We start from the raw sequence: 25,538 nt of genomic DNA, 5'->3' as shown, positions 1-25,538 counted from the left end.
TCGCATGGAATACAACAAAAATAAACTGTGGATATACTATAATTGGATACAGAGTTTATTTCAACAGCTTGTCTCCATTAAAGAATAACAAAGATAAAGATGTTTTAGGAGCAACAACTGACAATGTGGAGATTTACCCTATTGTACCAGGATTTTCTTCTATAATACTAAAATTACGAGGTCCAATTTGTTAGCCGTCATCACGTAAAAACGACGAATCACAGAATTCAACTTTATATATAACTAATATAGTACAAAGGTGTAGATTAAAAATTACACCACTCCAGGCCCTTTTGTTTTCCATGTAATTAATATTGCCAATAATTAAGAAGTTCCGGGTCGAGTCCGCTACCGATACCAATAGTATATTCACCTGTTACCTATTACCTTATCTGTACGTTCCGCATCTGACAGGCGCACCACCAAACGTTGTTTTCAGGATTAATATGCTATATACACGGGTCATAACCACAGGGTTGACACTACTAAATTGTCAAATTGTTACCTATTGTAGTATTTTAATTAGTAAGACTTTCTAAGATAACAATACGAATGCTAAAAATCTGGACTAAAAATAAGGCGTATAGGTACAGTTTTCAATTTGTTAGTGGGCATGACGTAAAACAGCGAAGCAAAGAATTCAACTGTATTTATAACTTATATAGGACAATGCTGTTGATTAAAAAATACTCCATTCCAGGACCTTTTGTTTTCCAAATAATTAATATTATTGTTTCAGTTCGACGGGTTCAAACAGAAAGACTTGAAAGCAGAGAAAAACTGTGTATCTTATAATCGGCATGACTTTATCAGATGACAATACTAATACTAAAATAAGGCTTGCGCATAGTTATATACTATAATTCAGTCACGTACCCGTGATATCACGGGTGTGTTCTAGTATAATATATTTGTCAAGGCTGATACGGCAAACGGGATAGTATCAAATCCGACTTCTATTAATTATATACACCCACCCACTCGTAAGTATTGTATATTTTTTACCAACAATTATTGCAGTTAATTCATATACTTTAACACATTTTATGACGGTAACTCTCAAATGAAAAGTGTGCTGAGCATTGCCTTGCATTTGTTTTGTTTACAGATACCACAGACTTCTGAATATTTCCAAAAAATCTTTTATTTGATACCAGGAACTTTTCCGTAATGCATTAAAATTACAATATACTGTGTTTCCTATCATAATTTTTACTGTACTGTCGTATCACCTTTTGTGAAAAACGGAATAAATATATTATGAAGGGTCTGTATATCGGCGATGCGCATTACTTATTTTTACAATATTAAAAAAAAAAGGTAAAATATGTACCATTCACTGGTCGATGAGAAATCTAATTCTAAAGGAAAATTCATAATCATAAATATGTGTGCAATTATCGCAATAGGTTTTTACACAATTTTAATTCTGATATCTATGATGAATTTATCTGTACAGCTGAGTTCAAAACAATCGTATGAGTCGTTTAAATACTTTATATTTCTTCTATTTATTTCGAAGGAGACGAAGTCGTTCTCTTCTTGAGTTACAATATCAAAATACAATGTAACATATCTACGATTTGGTTTGCTTTTTTTTAATACAGATCCTAGTGCTCCACCCAGTAATATTCATGCATCTGTACAAGGAACAACATCTTTAACAATTACCTGGGATGCATTAGGTGTTTTGACAAAAAACGGAGACATTTGGGGATACCAGTAAGTAGTTTATTTTTTTATGTTTCGGTATTGTAAAATGTATTCACATATTTTTAAATACCAGCATTGAGTTTGAAGTATGCAATTTTTATTTTATTTTGGGTTTTTTTTTATTATGCTTTTCTGTTGTCAAGAATAATTGTAATGTTACTCATATTCGTCTTAAACGTTCTAACGTCCTTACATCTTCAGAAATTGACAGCAATTTTCCAAAGTCAATTGTTTGGTTAAAAGTATGGTGTTTTCCCTGAATAAAAACTGATTTGTTTTGTTGTTTCAAATTCTGATATAGTTATTTCATGTATATTATGTATTTGACAAGTCTTTGTTATGATTGTTTTTGGGTCTCTCTTTTACATATAATTGTTAGATTCGTATTATCCACATTGTCATACAGCACTTTGTTTGAATTGTCATTGATATGGTTATATTAATAAATTTACTGTTTACAAAATTTTGGAATTTTTCGAAATACTAAGGCTTTTCTTCCCCAGGCATAGATTACCATAGCTGTATTTGGCAAAACTTTTAGGAATTTTGGTTCTCAATGCTCTTCAACTTCGTACTTTATTTGGTATTTTTAACTTTTTTGGATTCGAGCGTCACTGATGAGTCTTTTGTAGACGAAACGCGCGTCTGGCGTATATACTAAATTTAGTCCTGGTATCTATGATGAGTTTATTTGAAGTAAATGTTATTGTCATCCCCTCATCATGTCAAAGAAAAACTCACAAAGGAGCACGTATTAAAGAGGGCAACGTAAAAAAATATCAGGTGGTTAAAATATTTCCCGCCAAAAACATCAGTCATACTTATTCCCTGGTTTCAAACATTCAAACAAGAACACGAAACATTAAAATGAAAAATCACAAATGTCATTCATTTGTTCAGCTCTAATTAATACACATGATGTTTATATCGTATTACTGAGTAAAAACAAAAAAGAAATAGGGTACGTTGTCAATGAGACAACTATAGCTCACCGAACGATCTACAACAATGAGTAAAACAAATGATATATAGTGAGCAACAAAAGAACCTTGCACGACATAGAGCGAAAAATAAATACGACAGAAAAACCTCGACCACTGATATAAAGACTCATAACTTCGTATACAGGAGTGTGCTCCAAACGCAGAAACTGCTCCAACAAAGTTGTGAGGAGGACAGATTAAAATGCCACTACGTAAATTTTACGGACACCATCACGAATTGGTTGATCCATACGATGTATCTTTATCCAAACTTACTATGGACATTTTTACCACGTGTTAGATTGTGGTTTGTCATTACATCGTCTGATCTTTTTATTACCGAACGTGACTTATTCCCGAATGTGACTATTTTTCTGAGTGTGAATTCGTATTGCTTTAAGACGTGGCACGGTACTTATCCATCCCAAACTAATTTGTTGGGTTTTGATGTTGTGTTTGTTGTTGTCATCAGATTTTTTCAAAAAGTTTTAACGTTTGTAGTTGTAAATCGTATTTTTTCTGTTGTATTATTGTGTTGTATTGGGGGGATAACTATTCATCCAGTTCATTTGGTAGATTTAATTTTGGATCAACGAAATGTACACTATATATTTAGTTTGCAGTTTGATCAGAAGAAACAACCACAAAGCTAGATAATACAATTAGTTATCTAATTACTACTTCAATTAAATATTAATTAGTTTTATAATTTTCACTGTTATTAATATAAGCTAGATGAGTCATACAAATCTAATCTTGAATTTCATCCAAATCCTCTTAATTCTCTTGTGACGTCAATTTGGGCGTTGCATTGACTATGGCTAACAGGGCTGTGATTTTGTAATTTATTCGTTTTTTATTCTATAGCTAGTCACCACTTCAGTTTAATTATGTATATCTATTATATAGTCATTTTATAAAATTTACTGTTTGCAAAACTATGTATTATTCTGGATAATAATGATGTTTTGTCCCAGGCGGATAACCCTGGCCTCACAACTTTTTGGAACTTTTGGTCCTCGGTGATCTTCAACTTGGTAGTTGTTATGGCTTTTAAACTTTTTACATTTGAGCATAGTTTTGTGAAGACGAAGACGTTACGCACAGTAATGCGTTCGGATTAAAATTACGTTATTATATGATTTTAGAACAGCAACCATTTGCCTATAAAAAAAATAAAATCACCAACATCCATATTTCTACAGAAAGGCCCGGACATTTTTTTCTTATTTTAAGTTAATTCTATAAATTTTTGCACCATACATTTATTTGATTGAACTCACAAATCTGACTTTTGCGTTAAAAATTGCATGTCCGGCGTAACATTTCAGATCAAATTAAATGCATTTCTCTATGTTCCGTTGTAATTTTGCACATAAAATCTGCGAAATTTAGTACATCAGCTTCCTACTAGATTTATATTATAACATCATACCCGTTTTTTGGTATTGGCTGAACTTTGAACCAAGCCTTCAACGAAATATTTAGCAGAGGCTGTCTTAATGAGTTTTGGGGAAAGTTTATCAAAATTTCAGTTTTATTATTATCCCAATAAAATAATCAAATCATATTAAAACTATACTCAATAGAAAGTTCAGAAAAAGATAAACAATTTTAAAGTTTCAAATGTAAAAAAAACCTTTTTCTTGAAGCAGATTTTTTAAAAATCGAATGTCTAGCCACTATGTCCAAACGTTATTTTGTCCATTCCTTAGGTGAAACATGTTGTATACATACTAAATGTGCATTTATAATACAAAACTAACATATTTATAAGATACAAACTATAAGTTCATACAAATGGTTAAATGAGTCGGGTGTTTTCACTAACATTATGACCTTACATTTTTTTCGGAAAGTTTTCCCTATGTCTAGCCATTATGTTCAAGGGTGTCATTTTGACGTTTCTGCACAGTGGCGTCTATTATACAAATACACACTACTTACGAACTGTTTAGGCAGTTAAAATGATGCCGGGATATGTTCATTCCAAACTGGTCTGCTGAATCAAAATAACACTCAGATTAGAAAAACATACACACATTAGGAATAAACCCTTTATAGACACAGGGGAAAAGGGGGGATGGGCCGAGGGATAATTTGTTATGGACAAAAGTTTTCACGCAAATCTAGTCAATTATACATGTTACGTCTTGCGACGCAATACCGTGCATAACGTCGTAAAGCGCGCGTTTGGTGTATAAAAATATTTTTTAACCTGTTACCTTTGGATGGCTATTATTCGTTTGTTTCTCTGTCCTATATTTTCTCCCATTTATCTGTTTATTTATTATAACCCTGTCGTGTAATGTTGTAATTTTAATGTTATAATTAACACTGCCATTAGAGCGGGAGGTTTGGCATGCCACAAAACCAGGTTCAAACCACCATTTTTTCATAAAATGCCCTGTACCAAGTCAGGAAAATAGCCATTGTTACATTATAGTTCGTTTTTCCGTGTGTTACGGTGTTGTGTCTCTGTTGTGTCGTAGTTATCTTATATTTGATACGTTTCCCTCAGTTTTAGTTTGTAACCCAGATTTGTTTTTTTCTCTATCGATTTATGAATTTTGAACAGCGGTATACTACTGTTAGCTCTATTTGGGACATGGCGGTCAGTGTATATCAAACTCCCTGATCATATATATATTCCTTGTTATATATAACTATATATAAGCTTATATATATATTACTATATATAAGCTAGAGTTAGAGGAAGGGATAAGGTCTCTGCGCAATGCTAGGCGGTGTTGTCGTAGAAGTTGGAAATAAAAAGTACAGGTTCACCCGGCGCGGGGGAGGAAGTTACGAATCAGATCTACTCTAACATCGTTAGGTTGATTTTCTAGGCACTTTATATATATAACTATGAATATATATATCTGCCTGTGTGTAGTGACAACTGCAAATTATACCTTGTTCATCGGATTTCTTATGATTAAGAAATACCAGGCCTTAGAATATGTATAAAGTGCATAGCAAATCAACCTAACGATGTTAGAGTAGATTTGATTCGTAACTATATATATACAACTCGTCTAAACATCAACCCAACAATGTTAGATCTGTAAATTTGCTTTCGCAAATTTTTTTTTCTTCCCTCGCCGGAATTCGAACCCATGCTACTGAGATATCGTGACATTCGGTGGCCGTGTGTTACCTTTGCTCGTCAGTTTTAATCTAGTATATATATATAATGTCTAAAAATAGCAACAATCAACATTCAATCTATTTAAGCGTGGATCTATATCTATATATATAATATATACTCGTCTAAACATCAACCCAACAATGTTAGATCTGTATTTGATTTCGCAAATTTGTTGTTATTCCCTCGCCGGGATTCAAACTCATGCTACTGAAATTCGTGACACCAAATAGCCTGCACTGTATCCGGCGCTCTAGACCACTCGACCAACTTGGCTTCACAAAATATAAAGCTTTCGGTGGCCGGATGTTACCTATCCTATGCATGATACAGTCACAGAAACAATTATATTTATAAGTACGTCTGAACCAGTGACAACTCTATAACAGATGTATCCATCGGATCACCAGCAGTGATGGTGATACATGGCTGTGTACATTTTGTATATACAACTCGTCTAATCATCAACCAAACAATGTTAGATCTTTAAATTTACTTTCACAAATTTTGTGTTCTATATATCTGTTGTAGAGTTGTCACTGGTTGAAACGAACTTTGTAGGATCTTTTACAATAGATAACTCAGCTGATCTGTAACAATTCCATCTTCATGCCTTATATATCATGTACTGTATTACGACGCTAGATTAAAACTGACCAGGAAAGGTAACACCCGGCAACCGAACGCTTTTTTTCGTGAAGCCTTGGTAGTCGAGTGGTCAAGCGCGTCGGATACAGTGCAGACGATTTGGTGTCACGATATCGCAGTAGCATGAGTTCGAACCAGGTGAAGGAAGAACAAAAATTTCCGAAATCAAATTCACAGATCTAACATTGTTGGTCTGATGTTTAGACGAATTATATACCCATTCTTAATTTTATATAAATGGATGTAAGTAAATTGGCAGTAAGAATTCGATTTCAATTAATCATATTTTCAAAAAAATATGTGTGAAGGTAACCATATGACTTTGAATATGTGATTGTTTATATTACAGATTTTTTAATATATAAATACATTTTCACTAATTATTTTTTTTTCAAATGGAAATCTCTATGAAAATTGATTGACTAAATAATCTTGAATGATAACTTTCAGATTTCAGTTGATTTCTTTTTAATTTGGTATGTTTGCCAATGAGACAACACTCCACAACAGACCAACTAACGTAAAAGCTGGCAACTACAGATGACAGTATGACCTTAAACAATCAACAAACCCCATACTGCATAGCACGGTATAAAAGTCCTCTCCACAACAAACATAAAGCAATTCCAACTAGAAATCTTATGGCAATTGTTTTGTATAAACAACTAACGAATAAAAAGGAAAAAAATATAAAAAATGACAATAACCGAATTTCAGAATCTTGACTTAGGACAGGCACGTTGTTCATTGTTCAATTTGGGGCTTTTCCACCTAATCTTATTCAACATCCAGACAAAATATTCTATTCTGTAAGTATTTTATAGATGTATCCTTAATTATTGTACAATTCCATAAACCTAAATAAACTCAATATAAATACCAGGATTGAAAGTTTATATTTGCGCCAGACGTGCGTTTCGGCTTCAAAAGACTCATTTGTGACGCTCGAATCCAAGAAAGTTAAAAGGTACGACGTTGAAGAGCGTTGAGAACCAAACACTCCTTAAAGTGTTGCCAAATACAGCTATGGTAATCAAATCTTGAGATTGAAACGCCTTAGTATTTAAAAAATTCAATTTTTTTTAAACAGTAATGTTAATTTATATTTATGACCATATCCATGAAAATAATACTAAACCCCACATCTCACAGTCAAATTAAAAATACAGTTTCCTTTATAAGACAGCCATTAGAACTGAGGACGGGAGACCCAAAACAATAATTTGAACTGATACATTTTATATTTTAATATTGTATTGTGTATTTTTGTATATATGTTATGTTTGTCACAGATCATGGTTTTGATTTATATGGCAATAAAATTATTTGATTGATTTTGATTGATAATCAACATCAAATTGCTAACTAATGGGCTGGTGATACCCTCGGGGAACAAAAACAATACGAGCAGTGGCATAGACTCAGTGGTCGTAAATAAAATCATCATTGTTACCAGGATAGAAAATTTGTATTTGCGCCAGACGTCTACAAATTACTAATCAGTGACGCTCGAATCCGAAAAACAGGCCAAATATAGTTCTTTTGAATTCATAAAAAATGATAGAAAATAGGTTCGAACCAACCTCCAAACGGCCCATGATTCTGTAACGAGGAGCGCCTTAATTGCATACATGTTCATATCATGATAATCAAATATTATAACAGATGTTTTATCTTATTTTTCAAAATTGTTAGAACAATTTGAAAAAAATCCATGCTTTCTATTCATGTTAAAAGAAATAAATGCCTAAGATATATTCTAATTGTTCATTTATAAAGTTAACTTTGTGTCGACGTTCCATGCGACTTTAAGGTTCTGTGACGTTATCGTGCAACACAAAGTAACACATAGCTTAACCAATAAGATCATTAGTAAACAAATAATTCTGAGCAAGACAAATCTTTCACAAAAGCTTCTATACATATCGGTTACGAATCAAACCACAGTGCCATAAAGAATAGAAGAAATATTCCAAGCAATTCGAAAATAGTTTGTTTTATATGCTGTAGGATTTACCTTTAACTCAGTATTACTAGTGTATGTTGATCTAATTGAATATTGATTGATTTGTAGGATCTATTATAGAGGTCCAGGGCTTACAGGGACGAAAAGAGCAACCATCCTTGGTGAAGATAATCGTCAATATACTATAACTGGTCTGATGCCAGATAGTACATACCAGTTTGTTGTACGAGTCGTTAATGATGTTGGAGCTGGTCCATACAGTGCATTCATACCTATCAACACAGCACCCCTGTTACGTAAGTATATAGTGACTTAAAAGGAACCGATTAATAGTTCATAGACTTTTTATCTTTGTTCAAAGGACATAACTGCCATATTGTTTATTTACAGCTCAAATCAGTTAAAAAGGTTTAAAATTTTACTGATAAAGTTCTATTTTATTCCACACAAAGTACCCTCTCTTACATCAATTACTTGCATTGCAAATGAAATGATCCAATATAATTTAAAAAAATAATAATCTGCCTTTTACGAATTATCAAACTTAATTTTACTTTTTGCTTTACCAGTACATAATTGTAAATGTATAAAAAAAAAAAAAAGGATGTGGTATAATTTCATGGACGTCTGTCGGTTCAAATTAATCCAAAATTGCAAATTCACTGATCCTGTTTCTTTTTCAAAATCGAAACATTCATTAATGATACATGTTTAACATTAACCCTTGATTAAATTATCATAACGGCATTCATACCAAGGATACTATCCCTTGGTTTCTAGGTGCGAATTGTGCATATGCTTGAATCTTATCAATAGCATAACACAACCTGTTTTCTTAGATACCAGACCAGATTAAACATAGCTTCAACGTTTTTTTAATATAACTCTTTTTTAAATACTATATCATGTGGAAAAAAAATGAACATATTATATTTTATATTCACTCATTTATTTATTTTTAATTCCTTCGTTCCTTCGTTCTTTCATTCATTCATTCATTCATTCATTCATTCATTCGTTCTTTCGTTCGTTTGTTCGTCCGTTCGTTCGTTCGTTGTACCGTTCGTCCGTCCGTTCGTTCTATCGTTCGTTCGTTGTACCGTTCGTTCGTTCGTTCGTTCGTTCATTCAAGATTGGTAATATTGTACATTACTTTATATTTCAGATATTATGCAGAAAAAATGATACCATAAATGTTGTTATGATAAAAGATGACAGAATTGATACATTTATGTTAAGTAGAATGTATATAATATAGCATTCCATTTGCATTTTTTTCATCAGAAAGGTCAAATGAAAAAGTTATAAGAATAAATATATTGACTACTAACCAAATATTAGTTTTATTCAACGGCTGCCCGTTGTGGAATATCTGTTTCATAAAAGACAACGGATATGTTCGCATCTTCCGTGACTACAATCTCGTCCCCTTTTCCCAAATCAGAACTTCCGAGTTTTGTACTTACATGAGCAAGGCAATGGGTTCCTCATGTGGAGCAGGATCTGCTTACATGGAACACCGGATATCACACCAAGGTTTTGGTGAGTACTTGTTGCTCAATCTTTTGTTCTTGTCGTTGTGTTTTGTGTATTTTTGTTTGTCAGTTGATCTTTTTCTTTTTTAACCACGGCTTTATCTATAAATAGAAAAGAATATAACGATTGATCATCATTTCTAAAATATACACGGAATTCTAAATTCTTTTTGTAAAAGGAACTATATAATAATCTGTGGGGCAGCTGTATTACATTTAAATATATTCAAAGTTTTTAGTTTTGATTCAAATGTCTTTGTTAGACTTTAGCATTAGGTTAATAAGAACTTGAAATAACTTTGAATTATATTTTCTGACTACATTGTTTACTTGTTAAAACGATTACAAGGTCTCCAACAATAAAGGATTAGTTTAAAAGAGGGGCGAAAGATATCACAGGAACTATCAAACTCCTAAATCGAAAATATACTGACAACCCCATGGCTAAAAATGAAAAAAGACAAACGCACAAATAATATTACACAAGAAACAACATAGATAATATTTCCCGCCAAAAAAATCAGTCATACTGATTCCCTGGTTTCAAACATTCAAACAAGAACACGAAACATTAAAATGAAAAATCACAGATGTCATTCATTTGTTCAGCTCTAATTTATACCCAGGATGTTTATATCGTAATACTGAGTAAAAACCAAAAAAAGATAGGTTAGGTTGTAAATGAGACAACTATAGGTCACCGAACGATCTACAACAATGAGTAAAACAAATGCAATATAGTGAGCAACAAGAGAACCTTGCACGACAGAAAAACCTCGACCATTGATATAAAGACTCATAACTTCATATACAGGAGTGTGCTCCTTACGCAGAAACTGCTCCAACAAAGTTATGAGGAGGACAGCTTAAAAATGCCACTACGTAAATTTTACGGACACCATCACGAATTGGTTGATCCATACGATGTATCTTTGTCCTAGCTAACTATGGACATTTTTACCACGTGTTAGATTGTGGTTTGTCATTACGTCGTCTGATCTTTGTATTACCGAACGTGACGTATTCCCGAATTTGACTATTTTTTTTAGTGTGAATTCGTATTGCTTTAAGACGTGGCACGGTACTTATCCATCCCAAACTAATTTGTTGGGTTTTGATGTTGTGTTTGTTGTTGTCATCGGATTTTTTCAAATGTTTTAACGTTTGTAGTTGTAAATCGTATTTTGTCTGTTGTGTTAGGGGATAGCTACTCATCCAGTTCATTTGGTAGATTTAATTTTGGATCAACGAAATTTACACTATATATTTTGTTTGCAGTTTGATCAGAAGAAACAACCACAATGCGAGATAATACAATTAATTATCTAATTACTACTTCAATTAAATATTAATTAGTATTATAATTTTCACTGTTATTAATATAAGTTAGATGAGTCATACAAATCTAATCTTGAATTCCATCCAAATTCTCTTAATTCTCTTGTGACGTCACTTTGGGCGTTGCATTGACTATGGCTAAAAGGGCTGTGATTTTGTAATTTATTTGTTTTTTATTCTATAGCTAGTCACCACTTCAGTTTAATCATGTATATCTATTAAATAGTCATTTTATAAAATTTACTGTTTACATCTTCTAACATCAGACTCGGACTTCTCTTGAACTGAATTTTAATGTGCGTATTGTTATGCGTTTTCTTTTCTACATTGGCTAGAGGTATAGGGGGAGGGTTGAGATCTCACAAACATGTTTAACCCCGCCGCATTTTTGCGCCTGTCCAAGTCAGGAGCCTCTGGCCTTTGTTAGTCTTGTATTATTTTAATTTTAGTTTCTTGTGTACAATTTGGAAATTAGTATGGCGTTCATTATCAATGAACTAGTATATATTTGTTTAGGGGCCAGTTGAAGGACGCCTCCGGGTGCGGGAATTTCTCGCTACATTGAAGACCTGTTGGTGACCTTCTGCTGTTGTTTTTTTCTATGGTCGGGTTGTTGTCTCTTTGGCACATTTCCCATTTCCATTCTCAATTGTATTATTCTTGATAATAATGATGTTTTGTCCCAGGCGAATAACCCTGGCCTCACAACTTTTTGGAACTTTTGGTCCTCGGCAATCTTCAACTTAGTAGTTGTTATGGCTTTCAAACTTTTTACATCTGAGCATACTTTTGTGAAGATGTAGCGCGCGTTTGGTGTATAAACATATTTTTTAACCTGTAACCTTTGGATGGCTATTATTCGTTTGATTCTCTGTCCTATATTTTCTCCCATTTATCTGTTTATTTATTGTAACCCTGTCGTGTAATGTTGTAATGTTAATGTTATAATTAACACTGCCATTAAAGCGGGAGGTTTAGCATGCCACAAAACATGGTTCAACCCACCATTTTTTCATAAAATGCCCTGTACCAAGTCAGTAAAATGGCAATTGTTACATTATAGTTCTCTGTGTGTTTCGTTTCTCTGTTGTGTCGTAGTTCTCTTACATTTGATACGTGTCCCTCAGTTTTAGATTGTAACCCGGATTTTATCTCGATCGATTTATGAATTTTGAACAGCGGAATACTACTGTTGCCTTTATTGGGGACATGGCGATCAGTGTATATCAAACTCTAAGATCATATATATAATTCATAGTTATATATATGATTGATGTTTAGGAGAGTTATATATACAACTCGTCTAAACATCAACCAAACAATGTTAGATCTGTAAATTTGCTTTCGCGAATATTTTGTTCATCCCTCGCCGGGATTCGAACCCATGCCACTGAGATATCGTGACATCAAATCGCCTGCACTGTAGCCGTCCCGCTAGACCACACGACCACCTGGGCTTCACAAATAATAAATCTTTCGGTGGCCGGATGTTACCTATCCTATGCAAGATACAGTCACAGAAAAAATTACATTTATAAGTACGTCTGAACCAGTGACAACTCTATAACAGATTTATCCATCGGTTCGTTCGGTCGTTCGTTCGTTCATTCAAGATTGGTATTATTGTACATTACTTTATATTTCAGATATTATGCAGAAAAAAATGATACCATAAATGTTGTTATGATAAAAAAAAAACAAAAAAAAAAACAGATAATTGATACATTTATGTTAAGTAGAATGTATATAATATAGCATTCCATTTGCATTTTTTTCAACAGAAAGGTGAAATGAAAAAGTTATAAGAATAAATATATTGACTACTAACCAAATATTAGTTTTATTCAACGGCTGCCCGTTGTGGAATATCTGTTTCATAAAAGACAACGGATATGTTCGCATCTTTCGCCGTGACTACAATCTCGTCCCCTTTTCCCGTATCAGACCTTCCGAGGTTTGTACTTACATGAGCAAGGCAACGGGTTCCTCGTGTGGAGCAGGATCTGCTTACCTGGAGCACCTGAGATCACACCACGTTTTTGGTGAGTACTTGTTGTTTATCTTTTGTTTTTGTCGTTGTGTTTTGTGTATTTTTGTTTGTCAGTTGATTTTTTTTTCTTTTTTAACCACGGCGTTATCTATAAATAGAAAAGAATATAACGATGGATCATCATTTAATATATAATATACACGGAGTTCTATTTTTTTGGTAAAAGGAACTATATAATAATCTGTGTGGCAGCTCTGTTACATTTAAATATGTTCAAAGTTTTTAGTTTTAATTCAAATGTCTTTGTTAGACTTTAGCATTGGGTAAATTAGAACTTGAAATAACTTTGAATTATATTTTATGACTACATTGTTTACTTGTTAAAACGATTACAAGGTCTCCAACAAAAAAGGATTAGTTTAAAAGAGGGGCGAAAGATATCAGAGGAACTATCAAACTCCTAAATCGAAAATATACTCACAACCCCATGGCTAAAAATGAAAAAAGACAAGCGCACAAATAAAATTACACAAGAAACAACATAGATAACTAAAGACTGGGCAAACGAACACCACCAAAAACTGGGATGATTAAAAGTCGAAGTAAAAAGGAAGATAGCGACGCAAATAATGGAGTCGAAAAGCCCATTCCCAACGACGATCAAACACCAACAAAGCGGCAGCTAAGCTCTATCAGTATACTCCCAGATAAAATTTGGATAAAAACAGCAAAATATACCGATAAAATTTGGATAAAAACAGCAAAACATCCCCGGTTAGAATTAGGATAAAAACAGCAAAACATCTCCGGTTAAAATTAGGATAAAAACAACAAAACATCCCCGGTTAAAATTTTGATAAAAACAATGAAATATCGAGGGATTTGGCTATTTTTGAAGTACCCTTTGGTTATAAAGCTCTTCAACTGTTTCTGTTCTTATAAATCCTCGGTTTGTTTAAATTTAAATTTTAACGTTCCTGTTGAAGGTAAATCCAGAAAAGTGTTTCGGACGCATGAAATTAGTAACATGTTATTTTATTTTTTCAGTGATAGTTCTGCACCTCTCCAACAATTTTTACAAAATTTAAAGATGCTACTTTAGTGATCTATTATGTCAGTGTGAATTAGTTTCATACTTTTGCCACAGTACATTGGACAAGCAATGATTCGGGCAGCTGTATAGATGTCTTTATAGTATGAGTTGGGCTCATTGTCAAAGCCATATAGGAATCTTAACTTAACTACCAGTATTTGTTGGATAATTTTCTCATTGGCAAACATGCAGCATCTCTTTTTAAATATATATGCAATAAATAAAAATTAACCAATTGAGTCTCATACCTGTACACTTTTCGTTAAGTCTTCTATGATGTATGGGTCTTACAACTTTCTTCATAATAATTTCAAAATTCCTAATGCTTACTTCGTATGCATTGGCTGTCTTCAACCTTCGGCCTTTTAACTCGTTCTTCGTTTGATTCAATCGCTTTTTAACCTTTTCCTGTAAACCATAAAATCACGAATTAGGATAACCAAAGAGGTTAAAGTTTTGAAAATATATAAACGCCCGAGCTGAGGCCATTAATTTATATAACAACCGATGTTAAATAAATAGTACAAAGAAAGATAACTCCCTTCATTTAAGGTGACAATACAAAAAAATACTAAAATGTAAACCGGCGACAATTTTGAACATGCACGTCATAAATTATGTATCATAATATTTAACATATAAAAGTTAATCATAGTCTACCTATAATTATTTTTATGTCATTCTATTAGAATTTATAACAAAATTGTATAAAAATGCATAAAGCAAATTATACGCCAACACAAGATCACATTTTAAAACACAATAAGATTGCTATAAAAATATATTACAGCACAGCTTTAGGGAGTTCGTTACTCTGTTTGAAAGAAAAAAAGCTTTTTAGAAAACGGTATATAATTTGATAGTATTTCAACAGAGATATATTATATGTGTATTTATTATATATATACTAAGTAGTAAATACAGATAAATTGTATGTGTAATACCAGGGCCGTAACTAGCCCCTTTTAATACTGAGGCAAGGGGTCTTGGGACCGCTTAAGCTCTGAAGCTCAGATGCTCTGAAGCTCAGAAGCTCTGAAGCTCTGAGAAAAATAACGCAAAATTGTGCATTCTAAGCGTTTCCCGGACTCTTTCTTACATAGAAACGCAAATCATTTTTAGCTATTTTTTCAACAATATTCTGGTCTCAAAGCAAAAACATAGATTCACTTTAAAGATTTAGGGAAATTCAAAACATTAAAAGACCGATATGTAGGATAAAGCAAAAATCGTAATTCACATAATCATTAATACCGGATCTGTCTGTCTTTCTGTTCTTGTCTTGTATTGTGCTTATTTTTTATGACTAGATTTAAATATAGTGACAGTCACAAGTGCAGTAATATACGCTAAATACTAGTATTGCTCAAGTCGACACTAGGGACCAATTGACCTTGTTTTAAGGTATTTATGATTATTTCATTATTGAAGACCCTCCAGCAACTATCAAGATGAAGAACAGGAATAAAAACTTTGACCATTGATCATTTGTATTTTTTTCTTTATACATTGACATTGTGTGCGATTAGCTACCGTGCACGTGTACTTCATATTCCTTTTTTTCTTTCTGTTAAAGGGTCTGAACACGACTTAATGCAAATTTAACCCTTGAATGTAAAAGGTCATATATATGGCAATACATTGATGTTTTTTTCAACAAATGATTTGATACCGGGAAATTGGTGGTTTCACTTTAATTGAAACCATGTCAGCTATCTATTTTTATCCACAGGCGCTTGGGTACATGATACAGTTTTTTTTTTTTTTTTTTTTATTTGTTTTGATTAAGTTAGATATTCAATTTTCTATATTTATAATACATATCTATTACTTCTGTGCATATCTCACCTACAGAAAATACCTAATTTTGCACTCTATACTAAGAAAAATTGGGTATGGTTTTATATACAAGAAAGGCAGTTTCGTATTCTTTGATATCAAGTCCAATTCTGAATCAATTCTCCATGCAGAAACGACCACTTTTTTCTGTGTCCAGTAGCATCGTATATTCTAAAAATACTTTCTCGCATAATGCCTGGACATTAGTGGACATGCAACATTACACAGTGTGACACGTTTACAAATTAAAATCAACACTCAGATTAGTCATTAAGTAGGACAATAAATGAACAAAAGACAAACCCGGGACACAGAAGTACAAACAAAAGACCATCAACTCTGAAAACCAAAAGTAAAATAGAAATATGGATTACGAAAAATATGCAGGGGCGACATCAGAGAGTGAAGAGAACTTGCTTCTTGCAAGACACTTTCAGTGAAAACAATTTGATATGAAGACAATCATATGAAGACAATCTTTTGTTTTAGTTTTTTTTTTTTTTAAATTTAAAACATGAGGCATTCAGTGGCGTAGCTGGGTCATTTTTACGTGTACGCCCGAACCTTGGCGAGGAATATGAGGGGTGCCAACCGCTTAATGTTAAAGCACCTGCTGGTAGTGGGTTCGAAAGGGACGAAGCCCCCGATAGCTATCGAGAATCCGATACCATAATGATTCCTGTCAGTAAAAAATCATTGATAGCAACATACTTTTGAATCTAAATGGTTTATTTGTTTTGGTTAAATTTTGTAATATGTTACATGCAACTTATTCATCGTGTTAAGCTGGAAGCTAGCCTAATGGTCATTGGTTTTAGAGAAAACATCCAAACCAATATTACTTTTAAATAAGTTTAAAGGGTGCCGTGAGTGAGCATACAATCGACAAAAGCACCTTTTTTAACACGAAAAGAAATAGTTCTTATAAGAGGTGCAATATAAAAAAATTCTGGAACACCTAGGATATCTTCCCACAAAAAGTGAATCAATTTATCATTATTTCCTTAAAGGAATTTAAAAAAAATGTAAAATTTTCTTTTGATATTTTTTTCTTGATCTGGAATATATCACGACAATCTATGAAGGTTTTTAATTGAGCATGTAAAACAATTAATTGCGTAAAGAAGAGTTCGGCTATCTGACTATCAGAAGAGAACAGAAAAATGAACGAAAACAAATGCTTTCAAAATTTTAGCTTTAGACATTAGTCATAGAAAAAGTGTCTACGGCATTTTCATAAAATTCGATGAAGGTTCGACAAGTAGTTAATGTAATTGAGAAATAACAAAATGTAAGCCCAAACTGCGACCACTTATTAATTGCAGAAAGAAATACATTTTGTCCTTAAAATGCGGGAAAATTAAAGATATAATTACATTTTTATATTGCTCTGAATACTCTTTTGATCATAAACAGTTTCTGTCCAACTTTCGTAAAATTTCACAGAGAGTCATTCAAAAGACTTTATTCACATTCGGAACCTAAATATTGACGCCGCTTTGTCTCGCTTTTGGGACTTAAAATAAATCACAGGCTCGACAAAATAACAAACAGCATATCGAATCTGAGCAGGTAGTGAATTGCTTTAAATATAAGAAAAGTACGTAGAATTCATGGTAGATTCAGACTTTTACAAAAGATTCGAATAAATATATTAAATGATCTATTTGAGTAAATTTAGTCCCTTTTTATCCAAAATTACAATCCATTGAAAAAAGAAACACAAGGCTGATGTGCTTTTCACCAGTTTTTCTTATTCTATGTCGATTATTTGTTGTATTTTCAAAATTCAAGTGTACGCCCGGGCGTTTTGACGTAAACGTAGCTACGCGCATGGCATTTGCCTCATTTGCCTCAATGTAGTTACGGCCCTGGAGCTCTCGGGTTGATACGGATGCGATATTGAAAAAGCCATATGATATTCTCTATGTATGTCTCTCATTTCAATAGTGAAACTTAAAAAGGGCGTAGTTGGGTCATTTTTACGTGTACGCCCGAACCTTGGCGAGGGATATGAGGGGTGCCAACCGCTCAATGTCAATGCACCTGTTGGTAGTGGGTTCGAAAGGGACGAAGCCCCCGAAATCTATCTAGAATGAGATACCATAATGATTCCTGTCAGTAAAAAATCATTGATAACAACACACTTTTGAATCAAATTGGTTTATTTTTTTTTAAATTTTGTAATATGTTAACTTATTCGTCGTGTTAAACTGGAAGCTAGGCTAATGGTCATTGGTTTTAGAGAAAACGTCCAAACCACTATTACTTTTAAAAAAAGTTTAAATGGTGCCGCGAGTGAGCATACAATCAACAAAAGCCCCTTTTAATGAACACGGAAAAAAATATTTTTAAGAGGTGCAATATAAAATAAATCTGGAACACCTAGGATTTCTTCCACAAAAAGTAAATCAATCTATCATTCCTTTAAACGGATTAAAAAAAAATCTACCCGTCTAAAATTTTCTATTGATATTTTTTTCTTGATCTGGAATATTTCACGACAATCTATGAAGGTTTATAAATTGACCATGTAAAACAATTAATTGCGTAAAGAAGAGTCCGGCTATCTGTCTATCAGATATCAGAAAAGAACCGAAAAATGAACGAAAACAAATGCTTTTAAAATTTTAGCTTTAGACATTAGTCATAGAAAAAGCTTCTTCGGCATTTTCATAAATTTCGATGAAGGTTCGACAAGTAGTTAATGTAATTGAGAAATAACAAAATGTAAGCCCAAACTGCCCAAACTGCGACTGGCCACTTATTAATTGCAGAAAGAAATACATTTTGTCCTTAAAATGCGGCAAAAATTAAAGATAATTATTATATTGCTCTGAATACTCTTTTGATCATAAACAGTTTCTGTACAACTTTCGTAAAATTTCACGGAGAGTCATTCAAAAGACTTTATCGACATTCGGAACCTAAATATTGACGCCGTTTGTCTCGTTTTTTGGGACATACATCACAGGCTCGACAAAAATACAAACAGCATATCGAATCTGAGCAGATAGTGAATTGCTTTAAATATAAGAGTACGTAGAATTCATAGTGGGTTCAGACTTTTACAAAAGATTCGAACAAAATATATTAAATTGGTCTATTTGAGTAAATTAAGTCCCTTTTTATTCAAAATTACAATCCATTAAAAAAAAGAAGCACAAGGCTGATGTGCTTTTGACCAGTTTTTCTTATTCTATGTCGATTATTTGTTTTATTTTCAAAATTCAAGTGTACGCCCGGGCGTTTTGACGTAAACGTAGCTACGCGCATGGTGAAACTTAAAAAGCAGAAAAAATGAAAGCCATTGAAATTTGGCGGGAAATGATTCTCTCTAGAATTATCATACTTTTAGCACTGACAAACCATTTTCCTTTCCTATTACAAAATAGAATAACAAGGATTTAATGAGATGTTAAAATGTGGCTTTTTAAAACATAAATAGAATATTAATATGAAAGAAAGTAGATGTCAGTGGTCATTTTTTTAAAAGCACTATATGGATAAGACCAGAGGATTCCGAATATCCGGAAACAAAAATCTGACAAAAACGAGATGGGCGAATATTCTTAACAGATACATCACACAACAACACACATAAACAGAATACAAAACCTACCATGTATGAGATACAAAAGCGCTGCATACAAACTCACAAGCCTATATGATACTACATCATTTACAATATTCAAACAGTAAGGATATCTGTAGTTAAAATAAGTCATAACTGTTGTTAATTGTTTGTGTTTATACAAAAAAAGTCTGAGCATACATGTACAAATTTTTATTTTATTTATTAGTGAGATATTCATAAAAAAAAATCTGTTAAATACTTACAAAATTATTTTTGATCAGAAAAAAATATGTCTCTATATTGACTGTAGATTAGTTTATTCAACAATATTTATATCCAGACAATATTATATGCAGATGGAAAGTAGGAAATTTAGTTCATATTCAAACAATTTTTAAAAGAGGGAAAGAAGGAATTTTTTTCTTGAAAAAGAAAAGTTATTCAATATTATATATATTGAGACAATATTTAATAGATGGATTGTCATTTTTTTTTCTCTTTTTGAAATGATAATCATCGAATAATAATATATTGGATAATACTATGATCATTGAAGTGTGTTACATGTATATGATTGACAATAACAAACATAATTATTCATTTTTCCATATGAAATATTATCCAGAAGGAGGTTGTGAAATTTCATTGGCGAGGCCACTATTTCTAATGAAATATTGTCCTTGACATTTTGTCATTGAGACAATATTTTATGTAACAGATTAATGTTCAAAGGCAAGCATTTCATGCTTCTTCACCAACATATTAATAAAAATCAATATAAAGGGGACCGACCTCAATGAGAAAAATATGGTGGCCGGATGCGGCCATTTCGCCTTTTCGCGGTTTCGCGTTTTCTCCTTTCACTTTAACGCGAAATCGAGAAATCGAGAAATCGGGAAATCGAGAAAGCGAAATCGAGAAATCGAAAAATCGAAAAATCGAAAAATCGGGAAATCGGGAAATCGAGAAATCAAGAAAGTGAAATCGAGAAATCGAAAAATCGAGAAATCGGGAAATCGGGAGATCGAGAAACGAGAAATCGAGAAATCAAGAAAGCAAAAACGCTAATTATAACTTTGGAGATGCAATTGTTTTAAATTGATCATAGTAAACTAAAATATAGGTTGAAAATGCATTTAGCTTATTCAAAATATAGCTAAGCAACAGATGTGACCTCAGATGTCGAAGGCCTTCGGCTTGAAAAAATGTAATGACCAAGACAACACTAACACCAGATAGTTTTAAAACTAGAAAACAAGAAATTAAAGAATGAGAAGCAAAATCTCAATTAAGATAGTTGATTGAGGTGCCCAAGAACAGTAAACGGGGTCAGTAAAGTATCGAGAAATCAAAACAATTGTATCTCCAAAAACATAATTAGCGTTTTTGCTTTCTTGATTTCTCGATTTCTCGATTTCTCGATTTCCCGATTTCCCCATTTCTCGATTTCTCGATTTCGCTTTCTCGATTTCGCTTTCTCGATTTCTCGATTTCTCGATTTCCCGATTTCCCGATTTCTCGATTTCTCAATTTCGCTTTCTCGATTTCCCGATTTCCCGATTTCTCAATTTCGCTTTCTCGATTTCCCGTGAAAGTGAAAGGAGAAAACGCGAAAAGGTGAAATGGCCGCATCCGGCCACCATAGAAAGAGGTTAAGCCAACTCACTTTTAATTTGTTTGATACATCAAGGCAACAGTGTTTACTGCTTTTCAAAAAACTGAAATCGATCGACAAAAAACAATTCCGGGTCACAAACTAAAACCGAGGGAAACACATCAACTATAAGAGAAAGCAGTGGAACAACAACACTGAAGTGCATCAAAAACAAAAGCCAATGCAACATAAATAGCAACGAACTATTTGATATCAACTGCCATATTTCTGACTTGGTAGAGGACATCTAAGAAAAAACGTTGGACACTGGTTTTATTGCTAGCCAAACCTCCCGTTCATATATACATGGAAATGTTAAAAATTGTTTGACATCACTACGTGACAAAATTACAGCACAGAGAAATGCACAAATAATACATATGTGAAATACAGTATTAACAATAAACGATAAGATATAACACATTATACATGCAGTCAAAATCACAACAGAGACATCATAAATAAACTAAAGGTATCATCAGCTCAGTAACCAGTACTATGGTTCTGGCATGAAAAATATGATATTGATTGTAATTTGCTGTAATAACATTTTGTAAAAGAGAGGCGAGATCCCAGGAGGAAATTCAAACGAAATAAACTGAAAATGCCATGGCTTGAAAGAAAAAGACAAACAATAGTACACTAGACAACATAGAAAATTAAAGACTTGGCAAAACGATTCCCTCCAAATATTGTTGGTGATCTCAGGTGCTCCGGAAAGGTAAACAGATCCTGCTCAACATGTAACACCCGTCGTGTTGTAAATGATTTTAACTTGAGGAATGTATCTCCCTCATGCAAAGAACCGATTTATAGTCGGGATTTGTCTTTATTTTTGGGTTCTAGTTTGGTTTCATCAACTATTTAACTTATGGACGAGATTTTGGATTTTTTGTATGTTTTGGCTTCCAGCCTTTAATTAATACTGAAAAGACATTGATTGTCGAGATGCACATCTGGTTATACAAACAAAGTGTGTTCTGGTCCTGAGTAGGCATGACTTTCATCTTACCGGAAACGTTATTAAGAATTGAACGATGGACAGTCTGCGGGCTTTTTTTTTGCAATTGAAAAGTAAATACGACAACCAAGGGATAATAACATTATTCATTTTTGTTGTCTCCCTTTGAACACAGTTATGTTTTTGTTTTTTTTTAATACTTTCAGTTTTTCCACTCTTGGAAAAAGAATTTTTTAACAAAAATCAAAATTAAAAAAAAAGTCATCGTATCAACGAGACTTCTTTTGTCTCGTAAAATAAGACACACTAGAAGCAATTATAATATGTTCAGTTGTAAGTTTAAAAACTTTAACGTTTATATTTCCCTGTTTGTAGTTTTGTAGCTTTCTTTTCATCATTATCCGAAGAGTATAAATTGCGTTCAACGAATTACGAAAGATGACAGTTATATATGTCCGGTCGCCTCTAAAAATGTGAAGGCCGTCGTTTTCATTAAAATTCTTTGTGAATTCAAACTTAAGTAGGTTTTATTTTGAACATATATGGAGAACATGTAAAATTGATGAAGTCAGATTTAAAATGCGCACCCTCTTTTGTGCTACCTTTTGCGGTCTCGTGTTATATTGCTACTCGATATTCGGATCCTCTGCAGATTTCGGATAGTGATACACGGTTTCACTGTGTCAGGGGTATTCTTTAAGGATAATTTTTTATAGATTGCTTCGCATTCTCATACATAACTTAAAACACGATTTCAATAACAACAAATTAAAAATAAAAATAACTTATAGTATTCCTAAATGAAAACTGTTTTTGAAAACATTATGTCTTGCGTGACATTCAGAAATAAAAATTTGATTCTTATATTAACTCATACTTCTTCGAGAAAAACATCTTCTTACACATGCAAGTTTAAGTAATTTTAAAAGAAATTAATGAATAATTGTTATACAAATCATAATGTTTCAATGATAAAGTTTTTTTTTTAAAAGGGGTTCGCTGTACGACAAATAGCCTTAATTACATTTTGTTTCTTTCCTTTAGAGTTAAAAAAAAATAACTATATAAAACAATACCTAGTAAGTTGTGGTAAAGGGAAATTACTGAGTAAAATTTTAAAATTCTCTGGAAATATTTTTTTCTTCAAGAAAAAAATTCAAATGCATTGACGAACACAGAGATCTAAAAACGGGTAAGTGCGCTGTTTGTGTATTGGTGCGTATAAATACATAAACCATAAATTTTCAATTTATCAAGAAATCGTTGAGAAAAAAAAAGGAAAAAAAAAACAAATTAGTATCGCACCAGTTGTAGAAACATGCGGGTTCGTTCAACATAAAATCCTACCCTGGTCTACAAAAAAACATGCATCCTTTCTGGGCCTCTAGTACGCACACCACGGTTTCATCAATTGTTGACACATTGCGCATTTCAAAAGCAAAAATGACAGATCAAAATGATTAATTATGTAAGTCTACCATTTTTATTTATTTTCTCCGTTAGACATGCTGTTTTGGCTCCTCTCCATTCTCACTGATATCAGAAGGATTGACATTAGAGGCAGGTCATTGTCATCATGACAAAGCGAATGGGTGTTATCTAAAATAAATATTTATCTTAAAACAAATAGTCAGAGAGAAAAAAAAACACCCTTAATTTCTCTCCTAGAGTGATTTCGGAAGCCTAAAAATGTACATCAAATCCTTTATGTGTTTCTGAATTATCGCTCCATTCACTAGTAAATGAAAAGAAACACATTTTTTAAAGGTCATCGCTCTCCCTCATAATTCACAGAAAATTATACAATATTTGTGTTAAAGAAATAGTTTACGCTTTTTAAGAAAACAAAGTTTTTTGGAATATAAGTTAAGATAATCCACCCTTTTTACCAAATTTCAGGCATAAATTAATGGTAAAGATTTCTCTCACTCGCTCCGATTGTTCAAGTGGCGATCAAGTGATCCAATTAGGACGGGAACGCATGTTTATCACCTCTTTAATCGACAGTAACTCGTCTATAGAATTATACCAACGCAGTATGCTGTTTATCCGTTAGCCACATAATTTACCAGTGGCTCATCATTATGTTACGTGAAAATAAAGGATTTGCATAGTTAAACCATGTCACTAAACTTATGGCTACCAACCTTCTTTGAATGTATGAACCTTTTTACAGCAATTTTAATCTTCAGAAGCAGTTACTGCTTTTTACATGCATAAACTCTTGATAAAACGAAATCATCACTCAGAAAACTGCATGCGTTCAAGTCGCTTTTCTGGATCAGGAACGCTCATTGCCGAGTTTTTGAAAGCCGAGGATATATAAGAATCGAAACAGTTGAAGTGTTGCGAAGGACTGGACATTTGAAATACCGTCTCAAAAAGAGGATACATTGGATCTGAACAGAAAGGTGGATTCATTTGTCAAATACAAGAGCTATTTTTGGGTCAGGAAGAAGTCGGGACATCACTACTCAGAATTGGAAAATTCACTATTGGAAAATGAAATTCATGACAGTTTTTAATAGGCTTCCTTACCATCTTTTGCATAAGATAAAATTGTATAATTGGTATGTTTATTTATCGAACCAACTGAGAAATGAACGCTCCCTAAAAAGGAATTAAAGTAACATCACCATCAAAGACAAAATTAAACACATGCAAGGAAAAGTGGTCCGAGAGAACCTTAGTTCAAGTTTGTTTCTGGTAGTGTTTGTGTTGCTCCATTTGTTTTCTGTGTAGGTTTTTGGTAGATCATGTTTGTCTGTTCAACTTTGTGACATTATTCTGCGATTGTGATTTTTTGTTTGTGTCTGGGTTTCTTCTTTCTTTTTATTTCCTCAGTAAAAACAGGGGCCAGTTGAAGGACGCCTCCGGGTGCGGGAATTTCTCGCTACATTGAAGACCTGTTGGTGACCTTCTGCTGTTGTTTTTTTCTATGGTCGGGTTGTTGTCTCTTTGGCACATTCCCCATTTCCATTCTCAATTTTATTTCTTTTTTATGTTAGATATTTTTCGTTTTCAAATGTTTCACACCACAAAGTTAAGACCAATATTTACATGCATCTCCTATCGAGAGAAGACGTCTTTCAT

The 25,538-nt window shown here is 32.9% G+C and overlaps 1 protein-coding gene across 1 annotated transcript; it reads left to right on the top strand.

Moving 5' to 3' along the window:
* Positions 1–800: 800 nt before the first annotated feature.
* Positions 801–9,756, top strand: LOC139521456 (netrin receptor unc-40-like). Its single transcript, XM_071314930.1, has 5 exons — positions 801–842; positions 902–983; positions 1,608–1,722; positions 8,567–8,754; positions 9,624–9,756. Exons 1-5 carry the CDS (start codon positions 801–803, stop codon positions 9,641–9,643), a joined length of 447 nt encoding a protein of 148 aa, XP_071171031.1. The 3' UTR covers positions 9,644–9,756.
* Positions 9,757–25,538: the final 15,782 nt, after the last annotated feature.

This window comes from Mytilus edulis, chromosome 4, assembly GCF_963676685.1.
Source record: "Mytilus edulis chromosome 4, xbMytEdul2.2, whole genome shotgun sequence".
Lineage (NCBI taxonomy): Eukaryota > Metazoa > Mollusca > Bivalvia > Mytilida > Mytilidae > Mytilus > Mytilus edulis.
This window is presented reverse-complemented; position numbering and strand designations above follow the sequence as displayed.

What these genes read in the sequence shown, in the direction of transcription:
- LOC139521456 (XM_071314930.1), top strand. Translation starts at nt 801, where the DNA reads ATGACTTTATCAGATGACAATACTAATACTAAAATAAGGCTT. An exon ending in CTAATACTAAAATAAGGCTT is followed by an intron (nt 843 to 901) that starts GCGCATAGTTAT and finishes GGTGTGTTCTAG; the next exon opens with TATAATATATTTGTCAAGGC. An exon ending in TTATATACACCCACCCACTC is followed by an intron (nt 984 to 1,607) that starts GTAAGTATTGTA and finishes TTTTTAATACAG; the next exon opens with ATCCTAGTGCTCCACCCAGT.